Consider the following 12,356-nt stretch of genomic DNA (forward strand, 5'->3'; position numbering starts at 1 on the left):
CTTAGTCAAGGTCCTCACAGCATGCGCAGCTCGCTGCAGTTTAAACAGAAAAAGATAAGGACAACGATGGGAAGCCATAGTTTGTCAGTAGCTGGTGTGAAAATGTGGAATAGCCTAAACAATGAATTAAAGTTAGCAAGAAATTTAACTGTTTTCAAACATGAGTTAAAGAAGCTGTTATTGAAGGAATATCAAACCTAGGTACAGGAAGGCAATGTCTGGCTATGTGTACAAAACAATGGCAATGTGGGAAAATCAGCACTGGAACACCTGGCATGGAAACAAAACATGGAAACAAAACAAAGTGACTATAAAATGTGTGTGTGTGAAATTGAGCTCTATCACAGCACAGCAGATATCACGACCAAGCAGAACATAAAATCAAGAATGGAGATTCTGAACTGCTCAGTAAATGCTATTGACAAGATTTTTTCTACACGGCGTGCTGGGACAGGGGAACCGGCCTGTCCAGATGGGACATTCTTGGCGGGGTACACTATGGACAGTTGGAATAAATGGAAAGTGGTGTGTCTTGGGGTGCTGGATATGGAAGACGTGGAGGACGTCTATATATTCACGGGCATGACGGTGGGCCTGGTGATCCTAGGGCTTGGCGGGGTCTGGATGCTACAAAAGTTGAGAAAAGTGAGAGCTGATCAGGCAAAGCTGCTCTCAGGCCTCTCTGACATCCAGAGGAGACTGACCAGTGTATGGTCGGATGTGTCCAAAGCTCGTGAGGAGATGAAGTCAGTACGAGCGGAGGGGGCAAAGGCTGTGGCGGCTAGAGAGCCAGAGGACAGCGACTAATCAAAATCTGCATTGACACACGCACCTCCATTGCAAAGTGGATTGCATGCAAAAAGAGACTTGGACATAAAAATAACTGTACAGTGGACACAGTAGTAAATCACAGGAACGGTGATCAGGATGAGTGGACTGGACACGTGTACAAACATACATGCTATCTGGACTGTGAAGGATGAAATTAGACAAATTGCTATGTGGTAAACTATGTATCTTACTGAATTCTGTTGTTGATGTGATCATGAATCTTACATAGAACGGGGCGGGACTTTGATAAGCGTCAGCTTCTCCCGTACCCTTTTCGTCATGTGCTGAGTATGCAATGTATAATGTTCTGGAGATGAAATGTGTCTATATAAACATGCCGAAATAAACGAAATAATAAAAAAAAAAAAAAAAAAAGATTGTCAAAATGATTCACGATGCTCTTCTCTGTTGATCGGGAGCAGATCACGTCCATTTAAATTCTGATCCTTTTCTCCAACTCTCTTGTACAGTATGGATGTTAAAGCCTTTAAAATTCAGTTTGATAAACATTTTTATATGCTAATTAACGAATAAATATAGTGTACATACTTTCACTGAGGTTTGTTTCCCTCTATTTGTGTTTGTGTTTGTTCTTGTAATCATTTGCATTAATTACAAAAAAAAAACGTGAATGTCTTCTAATTGTCTAATCTAATTGTCTTCCAAATAGCATATTTTCACCCCCTGGCATCTTTAAAAAAAAAATCTGGGATTCATTTCAAAGCAGCTTAAAATATATGTATTTAGTTAATAGTTATATAGTGGACATTTTAAAGGAAGGTATTGATATTAAATGTACTTTTGCTCCTCACTCTGTTTGGACTGCGGTGATGGTTCTTTCCACGTAATGTAATAAAACATAGTTTGAAGCTGATTAACACATTAATTACTAAGGTGACATACTTGTACCTACACAGATGCAGCAGGAGCATCAGCGGTTTATTCTTTACTTGTCTTTTTTTTTTAATAAATTAGGCGGATGTTATCAATAATGAAAGCCAGTTTACTGAATATGAAATAAATTCAGAGATGATGGAGTGTTGAGTAAAATGCAAATTAATGAATTTCCTGTTGCAGTTGCTATACTGAAAGTAGGCACCCGAGGGTGCTGCGGACCTTTTTTAAATGTTAAATCCAAATGCAAATGCCATGCCTTTTTAAATAATACCATACTTGTCTATGAAGGTTTTTTGGCTCTTTTTTTTTTTTTTGCAAAAGTGATTCACTAATATTACATTTTAAAATGGTAAATCAATTGATTACAACTCAATATCGCAGCAGGAGTCATGTAAAGGCAAAAGAGCCGTGGAAGATGTGGGCCCGTCTGCAGCAGCCCCAGCATGACTGACATGGACAGTGTCCAGAGTTCATCTGAGAGGTCAAGTCACTAGAGACGAGCCTCCAAGAAGATGGGAGAGGGGGTGGGCAGGGACCAGCGGCGCTTCCCTCCCCGAGCTGGGACATCAGGGGTCAGAATGGACCTTCCAAACCGTCACCCTCGAGTGAGCCATCAGGGGAGATGAGTTTCTCCCTCCCTCCATCAGGAACAATGGCGGCTGTCAAACCGAATAGAGGGCAGTAGCGTTTGGTTCTCCTGACCTCATGAGGGTTAACTCGGTTTGATTTGAATCGATCACCTCAAGGAGTTTTCATTATTTATTTAATAGTGCAAGTAATTCATTCATCCCATAAAGTCTTATTTTTTTCAGTTTTTCTGGAGAAATGAAAACAAAACGTGAGCCCTTTTCTACGTGACTCCCTGAAAGACGACATTTTTGGGAAAATTGACTCTTTTTCTTCCAGTCTCCTCTCCGACATTTCCTCTGTCAGAAAGGAGCTCAAAGAGTCGATTGAACCGCTGCAAGAAGAGGTCCAGAAACACGGGCAAACTATGCAAGAGCTTGAGCTGGCTGCTACGGATCACAGTGACCGCATCACAGAGTTAGAGGCTACAGTTAACAAGCTGACGGCTCAAGTCAAACACCTGGATGACCGATGCGGGGACCTGGAGGGGCGATCCAGGAGAAATAATATTCGGCTGGTGGGTCTACCGGAGGGATTGGAGGGGCCCCACACCACGGAGTTTATTGCCCAATTGCTGAAGCAAATACTTCGCCTGGATGGGAAGCCGCTGCTGGATCGAGCCCACCGCACGCTCCGAGCCAAACCTAAGGAGGGAGAGGCGCCTTTCACATTCGCAACGACATTCTGCGTCGGGCCGGGGAACTCTCTCCTCTCCTCTACCAGGGTAAGAGGATTTCCATCTTTGCTGACTACACCTCCACTGTCGCCAAGAAGCGGGCTGCCTTTGGTATTATTAAGCTTCAGCTCCACTCATGCCCGGGGGTGAAGTTTGGACTGCTGTACCCGGCGGTGCTCAGGATTACCCTGCAGAGCGGAGACACACACCAGTTCGAGGACCCTGTCGCTGCAAATGACTTTATGAACAAAACTTTAAAGAAAGTTGTTGTTCCAAGTGATGTGTGACGGGACCTGGCTGTGCTGGGTAACTAAGTTTATATCCTTCTTTTTTTTTTTTTCCCTCACATCGACTTGGTCTGTAATCTTTAGTAAGTCATTGTTTCTTTTTCATATTAATGGATAACGTTACTGACGTAGACCTATTGTTTTCCAGTTGTGATAATTTTGTCAATTTTGCACGTGCTTGCAATTGTGATACTGTCAAAGTTTTTCTTAGGTAGCTGTTGGCTATAGTAGTTGATAACGAGTGTAATGATTATGATCGAGCGTTTAGCTGCTTTCATTGGGTTTGTTTTTCAGATAGTAATATCTGATACTGAGGATATGGATCCACCGGAAACAAATCCAGAAAAGACTTCTTGCTACAGGTAAGTTAAAAAAAAAATAAAAAGATAGGGACTCACATAATTTTAATTTTAATTTAAAAAAAGACCTGTATGCACCGGGTATTGTGGAAGAGGACGAGGAGCTGGTTGCAGTCCATGTGGAGAATTTCCAACACACAGCAGTGTAAAATGAGCTTTTTACTGGCATTCCAGTTTTTTCACTGTGCAATATTTCTGGTATTTTTGTAAAAGTAGCTAATTGTGCACTGTCTAGAATATCCACTAATTAGATAACTTTTTGTCATTACAGGGAGGAGATGAACATTACACTAGCTGACATTGTAGCAAACCTGTTGCTTCCTATTAATCACAAAACAGTCAGCAGGTTCAACATCTCAAGGGCTAATGTTTGGGATGGAGCAGTCAGAGGTTTCAAGCATACAACATATTCTGAAACCTGTGACATGCTGGTCAGATTTACTGATGATGCTGATGTTTTTGAGGAGGGAATCGACACAGGTGGGCCAAGACGAGAGTTTTTAACACTGGTAATGAAACACCTGAAAGACCGACCCATTTTTGATGGACCAGAAGGACATCGGTTCTTGGCCTACAATGCAAAGGGTATGCATAGGGCTAGATGTGTACTATACTAATGGTTGGTTAATGATCATTAAACATACTTTCAGTTGAATGGGAAAGTGTGTCCAAACTTTTAATTTTTTTTAATATGACTTCATTCACAGCTGGGAGGATGAATACTACCTGGCAGGAAAGATGATCGCAGTGTCAGTTGTACATGGGGGTCCAGGACCCCATTTCTTGTCAGAAGATCTTGTACATTATCTTGTGGGCCAGCCTTCATTCAAATCAACAGTTAATACAATAACTGATGAAGAAACAGGGAAAGCTTTGCAAGAGGTGAGAATAGCATAAGCCTACAGTATGGTAGGGCAGTTTTACATAGTTCTGCAGTGTTTTAAGACAGTTTATTTCCTATATTGCATACACAGAATTGGCTTCATTCATTTGTTTTTGATAGGGTGGTGTTACACCATGCTATGTATGTTACGGTACTAAATAAAAATAGGTAATGATATACTGTACATAGTTATTCACTGGGGTGTTAATGCCCCTTTTTATGTCTTTCAGATTGAGAATGCTGCTTCATTGGATGCTCTGCGTGAATCTATCATGAGACACAGCACGCTGTTACAGACAGCAGGTAGTCTGAGACATGTCTGCTGTGGATGAAAAGAAAGAATTGGTGGCAGACTACCTCCGATGGTATATTATTGACCGCAACTCATCTGTTATTGACAGGTAAGATCCTATTTTTAATGATGTGATTTTCTTCTTTTTTTATGTAAGAAATTATTTTGAGATGCCTCATGTCATGTACAATGTACAATTGTTATCAATTAGTCACTGTGACAAAATGTGTGCCTTAGTTTATTACACCTAATATGTGATGTTTGTCTCTCCACTCCCTGCCTTGAGCCAATCTATGAGCACTCATGCCACCCTGCCCTCTGTCATTCCTCTGTGTCATTGTGTTTCAGTGTGTAATTCTTGCAGTTTGTAAAACTTATCTTGTCATGTGCAAATCAAGAATCAGAAATCAAGAAATTGGCTTCTTTAAATTGACCCAATCTGTTATTGACTTGTCATTCTTTCTTCCCTCCCTCCTTCTTTCTTTCCTCCCTGTAGTGGCACTCTCTTCCTTCTCTCTTAATTTCACCACTTCTTAAGGTCAGTCCATCATCATCCAGTCTTTCCTTCCTTCCTTCCTTCCTTCTTCTCTCCTTTCCTCCCTCCCTTCTTTCTTGCCCTCTGTCCATCTTTCCTCCTTTTTTCCTTCCTTCCTTATTTCCTTGCTTCCCTTTCTTTCCTCTCTCCTCTATCCCCTCCCTCATCTGTCCCTCTTTCCTTCCTTCCTTATTTCTTTCCTCACTCCTCCCTTCATCCTTGCTTTCTTTTCCTTCCTTTTTCTGCTCCTTCCCTCCTTCCTTCCTCTTTTGTTCTACCTCCCTCCCTCTTTCCTTCCCTCCTTCCCCTCCTTCTTCCTCCCTTGACCCAAGGAGAACAGGAGGGTTAAATCAGTGATCAACACACAACCATTTCCCCAAATGTACATTTGTTTAGGTGGATTGTAATTGCAAGAGAATCTTTAATAGTTTTCTTTGTGAAACAATGTTTGTTTGTGTTCACTTTGTAGATTCAAAGATGGTCTCTCAGCCCTTCAGTTTTTGCATGCACTCCAGCAACACCCTGCTTTGGTGGTCCCTGTCCTTTTCCACTCAGAAAAGCGACTCACTGGCATTGACGTTGAGAGACTCTTCAGACCTGACCTCAGTCCTTCAGGGAGTAACAGGAGACTGAAAGAAAGTCAAACCTTGGCCTACTGGGCAGATATATCTCCTTGATTGTGAAGGTTTGGAAGCTTTTTTTGTAACTAGTTTGGAAACCACATTACCATGGTGTATGAACATGTTTTCCTTTACAGAAGGCCAGGCTGCTGTGTCTGTGGAGGATGTATTGATGTTTGCAACTGGGCTGACTTCACTTCCCCCATCTGGCTTGGAACCACTGCCACAAATAGAGTTCTTGGATGACTCTCCCTTCCCAATGTCAAATACATGTTCAAACTCATTGAAATTACCACTCCTAGATTCATACAGTGTGTTCAAGTCACAAATGGACTTTGGTATTCAAAATAGTCCAGGATTTGGCTGTTTCTAAACCATGACTGGATGACCCCTAGAGCTCAGACTCTAAAAATGTTTCTGTTGTTGTTGTTAAGATGCACCTAAAGGTGCAGTTGCTAATGTTAAAGCTGTAGCTAGTTAGCATTTTACAATTATGTTTTAGATCCATTATACTCAAACTGGTCTGTTTGTGAGTAGCTGTTTTAGATAAAATAAACATGAGATTTCAAGAGATTTTGTTTTCTATACTCATTTTGCTTTATTTTTTATTCACCACTTAAAGGGATCAAAAATTAAAAATAATGAAGCTGTGGGTGACAGATTCACTTTGTGTTCAGACAAATAGCAATGTTCTACCATTACAACTCACTTTTTGATCACTTTCAGTTCATAGCTGAGTAATTTCTTTTAGTTTCAGATACAGTTCCAATGCAGACTGCTAGTACTCTGGCTTCTGTAATTGATTGTGTTCCATGGCAAAGTCCAAGTACTCCTGCATGTTTGGTTCCCCACATGGAGCTATTGACAGGCGAGCCTCAGGAAAGGGATCCAATTCAGCCTGTTCAATTTTAAATCCACAGTCTCTGGAGCCGAACCTATGTTAAACAGAAGACATAATTGCATTTATTAACATTTAATGTAAAAGTAAAACAACTAGAACTGCAAGCAGTTTGTCTGATCTGAACATCTTTTAAAACACCCCTAATTAAACAATCACCAATGTATTTACCTGTGTGGTAAGTAGTAGAGTTCACTGGCCACTCCTCCTGGACATGATGCTGTTCTGGAGGGGCGAATCCTGTGACTGTTCCACAGTCTCACACACTCGTCCAAGTCTTTCTGAACAACATCTACAAAGCAATATCTCAACAGACACTGATGCTCGTGACTCCCATTGAAGTATCCGGCGTCTCTATCCAGAACTGACACCTATAGAAATGGATTAAAAATGTTAAGCAGCATATACACAAGTTTGAAGAAAAGGTTACTCATAATTAACCCTTGTGTACCATTAGTGACAAAAGTGTCCTTTACAAGTTCTATTTTCTTGATAACTTTGCAGTGAATATGTTTTTAGCCAAAAAGGTGTGTATTTTTGGACTTATTTTGGAATTTCAGACAAATCCTATATTCCACTTTTTTGCACTGTGTAGCAAAAATACTCACACTCTTCCTATTAAGGGACAAAAGTGTCCTGAAGGACTGACGTTGATTAAAATATTTATGCAAAAAATATTACATGTACTATTTTTGAAGAGGATACTTTTGTCCCTTAATAGGACGAGTGTTAGTATTTTAAAAGGATGTATGAGGGTTAAATTTAAGAAAGCCTCTCACCTTCCCTTTCTGAATATGGACCACCAGGACTCAATCCGCTGGTTGGTTGTGGACGAGGCATACATGTGGCTGGACGCTCCAGAGTAGTATTCATTGTGGTGGTGACGTAGGGTACACTGAATTGCAGCCATGGTCCCGTTCTCCGTGCCGCAATCATTCCTCAGTCTCATAGGGGTGACACCAAGGTTTCGCACACATGACAGGAAATAGTGAGCGATCACTGCTGGGTCATTTTTTGTTGGTCCACATGCAAGCCACAGTCAGGACAGAGGGCTACTTTTCCCCGAACCAGCTGTGGGAGCTTGGGATGGTGCAGCACCCCATTAGAGAGCCAGAGATGTCTGAGGAAAATTTGGCAGTTGAGTAATAATGCCAATGATATTGTCTGTCCTGCCTCTAAATATGATTTTCTCAATCTACTTACAATATTATCTTCTCTTGGTTTTAGGTAATCCAAATTGAGGATATTGATTAGGAGAGCTCAGGGCTATCTGATGGCAACTCTGCCACCCCAGGTGTTACCGTGCCAGAAATGGAATGTCCATTGAAGACCGAGGACATTGAAACTCTACGACTTGCCATTTATTCCCTTTCTCATTCATATAGTTTTGGAAGAGACATTTATTTGACCACACTCTCTCATGCTTTGTACCTACTTCACCATCATTGACAGTCGTGTCTGTGCCAATCAGAGGACTAAGAACTTTTACCAATTCATGATGTGTTCTCTTGCACAAGTCCAGTCTAGGACCCCATGTGTCCACTTTTGAGTCACAGAAAACTAATTGAAACTACAAAAATAATGATAAAATGCCACTAATATTTTTACACTCAATTATAATCACCTTTCCTGTAGGCACTATGTATTTTGCTTCCACACTTCTTTATTGGACACCCTCACCCTCGAATACATTCTGTCAAGCTGACACAGCCACAGGGAGTATGGAAAGAACGCAGTGAAGGACATCTTCTCTGACAAAAACATTTTAATGGTGCAATGCCCATATGGAAATGCTGTTTGAAGTGTAACATTCAATGTAATGGCTAACAGTGACGTATGTCAAATAAAATCAATCAACCAGCCACACACATTTGTTCTACTTTTAGAAATGTATTTGGTTACATTTGAAAGGATAAAGAGAAAGTTAATCAGATAACTCAATGTTACCCCCATGAACAGAGAATTGGGTGATCTTACAAAAAAAGAACAAATATCTAAACCCAATGTATTAGTACTTGAGCCTGACTATATATGCATTGAATTTGAACGAAATAAAAAAAAAAAACATTCAGTAGTCTCTTTAGCACTGCATATTTGAAACAGCAACATTTCCCCTAAACCTGATGAAATGCCTGCCCTAGTAGGTGGAAGGCCTCAGTTATCACTTGTTTGAACTCAGTATAAGTTTGCATATGCTGAACAGGCAAGCGGATTGTATTACTACATGCGGCGACTATTGGGTAGCAAACTGTATGAACGACATACTGGATGTGACAAGTGTGATTGAACTGCACAAAGACTGTGAAGTTTCTCTTCTCTTCTGGTAAGACAGGAATGTGGCCCTGTCCTGTGAGCCACTGCATAAACGTACTGGGGGAGAGGTGACCTGGATAGTCACCCACCTCTGGAAGTTCACCTGTACAGACAGAAAAAGCAAACAATCATGTACTGTAAATGAAATATTGGACAAGGTTTACCTGTACTCGCACAGGGGTAGAATTGGGAAATCTAATCTCTGACATAAGTGTACTTACAATGATAATCTAATCTACATGGAAGCTTCATGAGATGTGTAAGATAGAGAAACTAAGTACACAGAGTTTACAAGAAGAAAACTGTATGACCAATTACATTCTTCCAGCTCCTGCAAGAAGTCCTGTAGATGGTTCATAGCGCTCACTTCCACCTGTTCTTTGTTGGAGCCCTTCTCACTGAACTCAGGATTGCACGCCGCAAAGACAAAGTCAGCATCAGCCTGGTGACAGAAACAACATAGCGTTATGAGTTTATCCAAATCAAAATGGGTTAATGGCATGCAACATAGATCCAGGCATGCATTTTAAAAAAATGTACTCATCTATCAGGAATGCACAGATATCAATACTAGTACCAGATATTTGGCCAATATCAATTCATTTTCTACACAAAGAAAGATGTTTGATGTTTCAAAGGTATTGGCAGTTGCTGTTTGTAAACACACAGCATTCAAAGTTGGCCCCTCCTCCTCAGCTCAATGAGCCAGAGAGAGAGAGAGAGAGAACAGTGGTGGTCCAGTGGGCTAGAGAGTGAATGAAGACAGCGAGCAGTGCTGGTGAGAACAAAGCCATACACATAAACTGTGTGGGTCAAAACAGACACACTGACAGCAGAGGAGAGAGATGGAGAAGCAACACATAACAACACAGTGATGTAACCTGGTTGCTACGCTATGAGTTCCAACCTCACACACGCTGTTATTGAATGGGGGCTACACACCCACTGCCCAAAGGTTGACACACACAACGTCCTTAACACAGCAAAATAATAAGAAAATCGGAAAATACAGGCAAAAGGCAGCATCTCTGTAGATAAATACACCACCGCACACTTGTAGTGGATCATAAGTGACGATTGAGGAGGATTACTTGTGTACGAGTTTATACATTGTTTTTTAGGAAAATCCTGTATAGTGGGCCTTTAACTTGAAGAAATATCCTCATTATTATTGTCCAGAGACCCCACAAATGCTCCGAATCTATTACGGTCAAAGTAAAGGACATGATTGGTACTTGAGATAAGCTGATATTTTAAGTTTAGGACTTAGAATCACTAGCCATAGCCTACAGTTAAGGCCCAATCCCAATTCTCCTTCACTCGCCCTTCTTTTCTCCACTCGCACTTCTTTTCTTCCCTAAGCCCTAAAAAAGAAGGGGGAGATTTTAGGGCACTTGAGATCTAGGGCACTTGGCCCAGGTGCCTGTCCCAATTCTCCCCCTACCCCTCGTTTTCATCCCTTCCCTGATCAGGAAGCTGAGAGCCAAAAGCTGTTTTAATTTCAGCTGTAGCGCTGTTAATATGGCACTTTATTAAGTTTTAATATTTTTTCAGGTATAATGGTAACCTTAAGATCCCCAACCGGGGCTCAGTTTATCCAAATAACGCCTGTTAAGAAATTTGACCCGATGTTTTCGGAGATGAGAAGAGCCGCCGGCCACGGGGAGCAGCCTCAGCTCACAGCCCGAGAAGAGACGTCTCCGCCGGGTCAGGCTGCTCCGTCAGCCCCGGGAGAGACACTCTCTCCCGGGACGCAGCTCTGTTGAGAATCACGCCGGCTGAAATAAATCATTTAGGAATATGTTGGTTTAATAGATGAAATCTAACAGTTGTAGCTACGCCTGTTAAGAAATTTGCTCCGAAATTTAGAGATTTCTGTCTGCCGGGTCCGGAGCTTGGGTCCGCGTTAAATCGACGCAGAGCCTACGGCGTAGGTTGCGTAACCTCCGCCGTAGGATCTGCGTTGGTGTAACGCGGAACCATAAATCCCTTTATTCTGGCGTGATCTTCCGCAACTTTATCTGAAAGTGTGTAAATTACCCAGATAACAGCTGGATTACTTTGTGGTTTCTGAAGACTATTATATCAGAAACATCCAAAACAAATCTGACGAGTCACAGGATTATTTCTCTCTATTTCTCTGAGACCAGTCTGCCTGTTTGCCTTCGGTCGGCGAGTCAAATCGACGCAGAGCCTCTTTTTTTCATACCCCCTCGCTCGCCAAGTCAGCATCTGAAATCCCTCGATTTGAAGGGGCTATTCTCAGCCCCTAGCCCTCGTTATGCCCCCTCCCCCTAGGTGAAAAGAGGAATTGGGACACCACTACCTTCACGGGAACGCGCAAAAGTTAGGGTTAGGGAAGAAAAGGAGGGCGAGGGGGAGTATTGGGACGCACCCTAACTCACCTTCACCTCCACCCCAGGGACAAAGAGTGGTTGGCAGATGTTTGGATATTGGCTCATTAGATCAGCGAGACCATAAAGTTTCAGACCTTCACGTAGCTGGGAGAGAAGGGGCAGCAGCCGAAGTATGGCATGAAGAACAACAGCACTAAAATATAGAAAGAAAGAAGAAATTCAGTATGAAGTTAAGTTAAAACATGAATATTAACATCCATGACAAGTTAGCATACTGAAAAAACAATTATACCGAACAATTTCTTCTCTCTTTTCAACATTAACAGGTCCATGATAGCCACAGCTCAAAATTTCTTCAATTAGTTCAGTCATTGTAGCTTCTGTGGCCGACTCAACCTTAAAAAGACACACACACACACACACACACACACACACACACACACACACACACACATACGTGTTTTCAGGACATATCGGGACATATGACAAAAATGTGAAAAATTGGAACATGCCTTTCCCAAGGTCCTAGAGGCTGGGGAATCAAAGTGTTTCTTCCCCATGCTTCCAGGAATATGCCCATCTGTTGAGATTTTGGCTAGGGCTATCTTTTGGTCAAACCTGATTTTAATGCTACTTGTGAGAACATTGTCAGGTTTATATGACTTATGGGTGCAATAACATCACACACTGATATGTCATGTTTAGGTGAATTGTGAGATCCATGGATACACACAAAAGTTTCATGTTTACATGACTTATAAAGACCAGGAAAGGGTAGGTC

General features: G+C 41.7%; 1 protein-coding gene and 1 pseudogene across 1 annotated transcript; one reads left to right on the top strand and one right to left on the bottom strand.

Moving 5' to 3' along the window:
- The first annotated feature begins 498 nt into the window (after window positions 1-498).
- LOC133440650 (G2/M phase-specific E3 ubiquitin-protein ligase-like) lies at window positions 499-7,273 on the top strand (annotated as a pseudogene).
- A 1,571-nt stretch (window positions 7,274-8,844) lies between these two features.
- LOC133441138 (uncharacterized) lies at window positions 8,845-11,967 on the bottom strand. The gene is made up of 4 exons (XM_061718531.1): window positions 11,868-11,967; window positions 11,624-11,768; window positions 9,537-9,660; window positions 8,845-9,321 (listed from the first exon to the last, which is right to left on the bottom strand). The coding sequence occupies exons 1-4, from the start codon at window positions 11,945-11,947 to the stop codon at window positions 9,020-9,022; spliced, it is 651 nt and encodes a 216-aa protein (XP_061574515.1). The 5' UTR covers window positions 11,948-11,967; the 3' UTR covers window positions 8,845-9,019.
- Window positions 11,968-12,356: the final 389 nt, after the last annotated feature.

Source organism: Cololabis saira, chromosome 3 (assembly GCF_033807715.1).
Source record: "Cololabis saira isolate AMF1-May2022 chromosome 3, fColSai1.1, whole genome shotgun sequence".
Taxonomy (NCBI): domain Eukaryota; kingdom Metazoa; phylum Chordata; class Actinopteri; order Beloniformes; family Belonidae; genus Cololabis; species Cololabis saira.

Coding starts and splice junctions, on each gene's coding strand:
- LOC133441138 (XM_061718531.1), bottom strand. CDS start 11,947: ATGACTGAACTAATTGAAGAAATTTTGAGCTGTGGCTATCATGGACCT. Junction 9,661..11,623: donor TCCCTGGGGTGGAGGTGAAG/GTGAGTTAGGGT, acceptor TTCTGTCACCAG/GCTGATGCTGACTTTGTCTT. Junction 9,322..9,536: donor CTTGCAGGAGCTGGAAGAAT/GTAATTGGTCAT, acceptor CTGTCTGTACAG/GTGAACTTCCAGAGGTGGGT.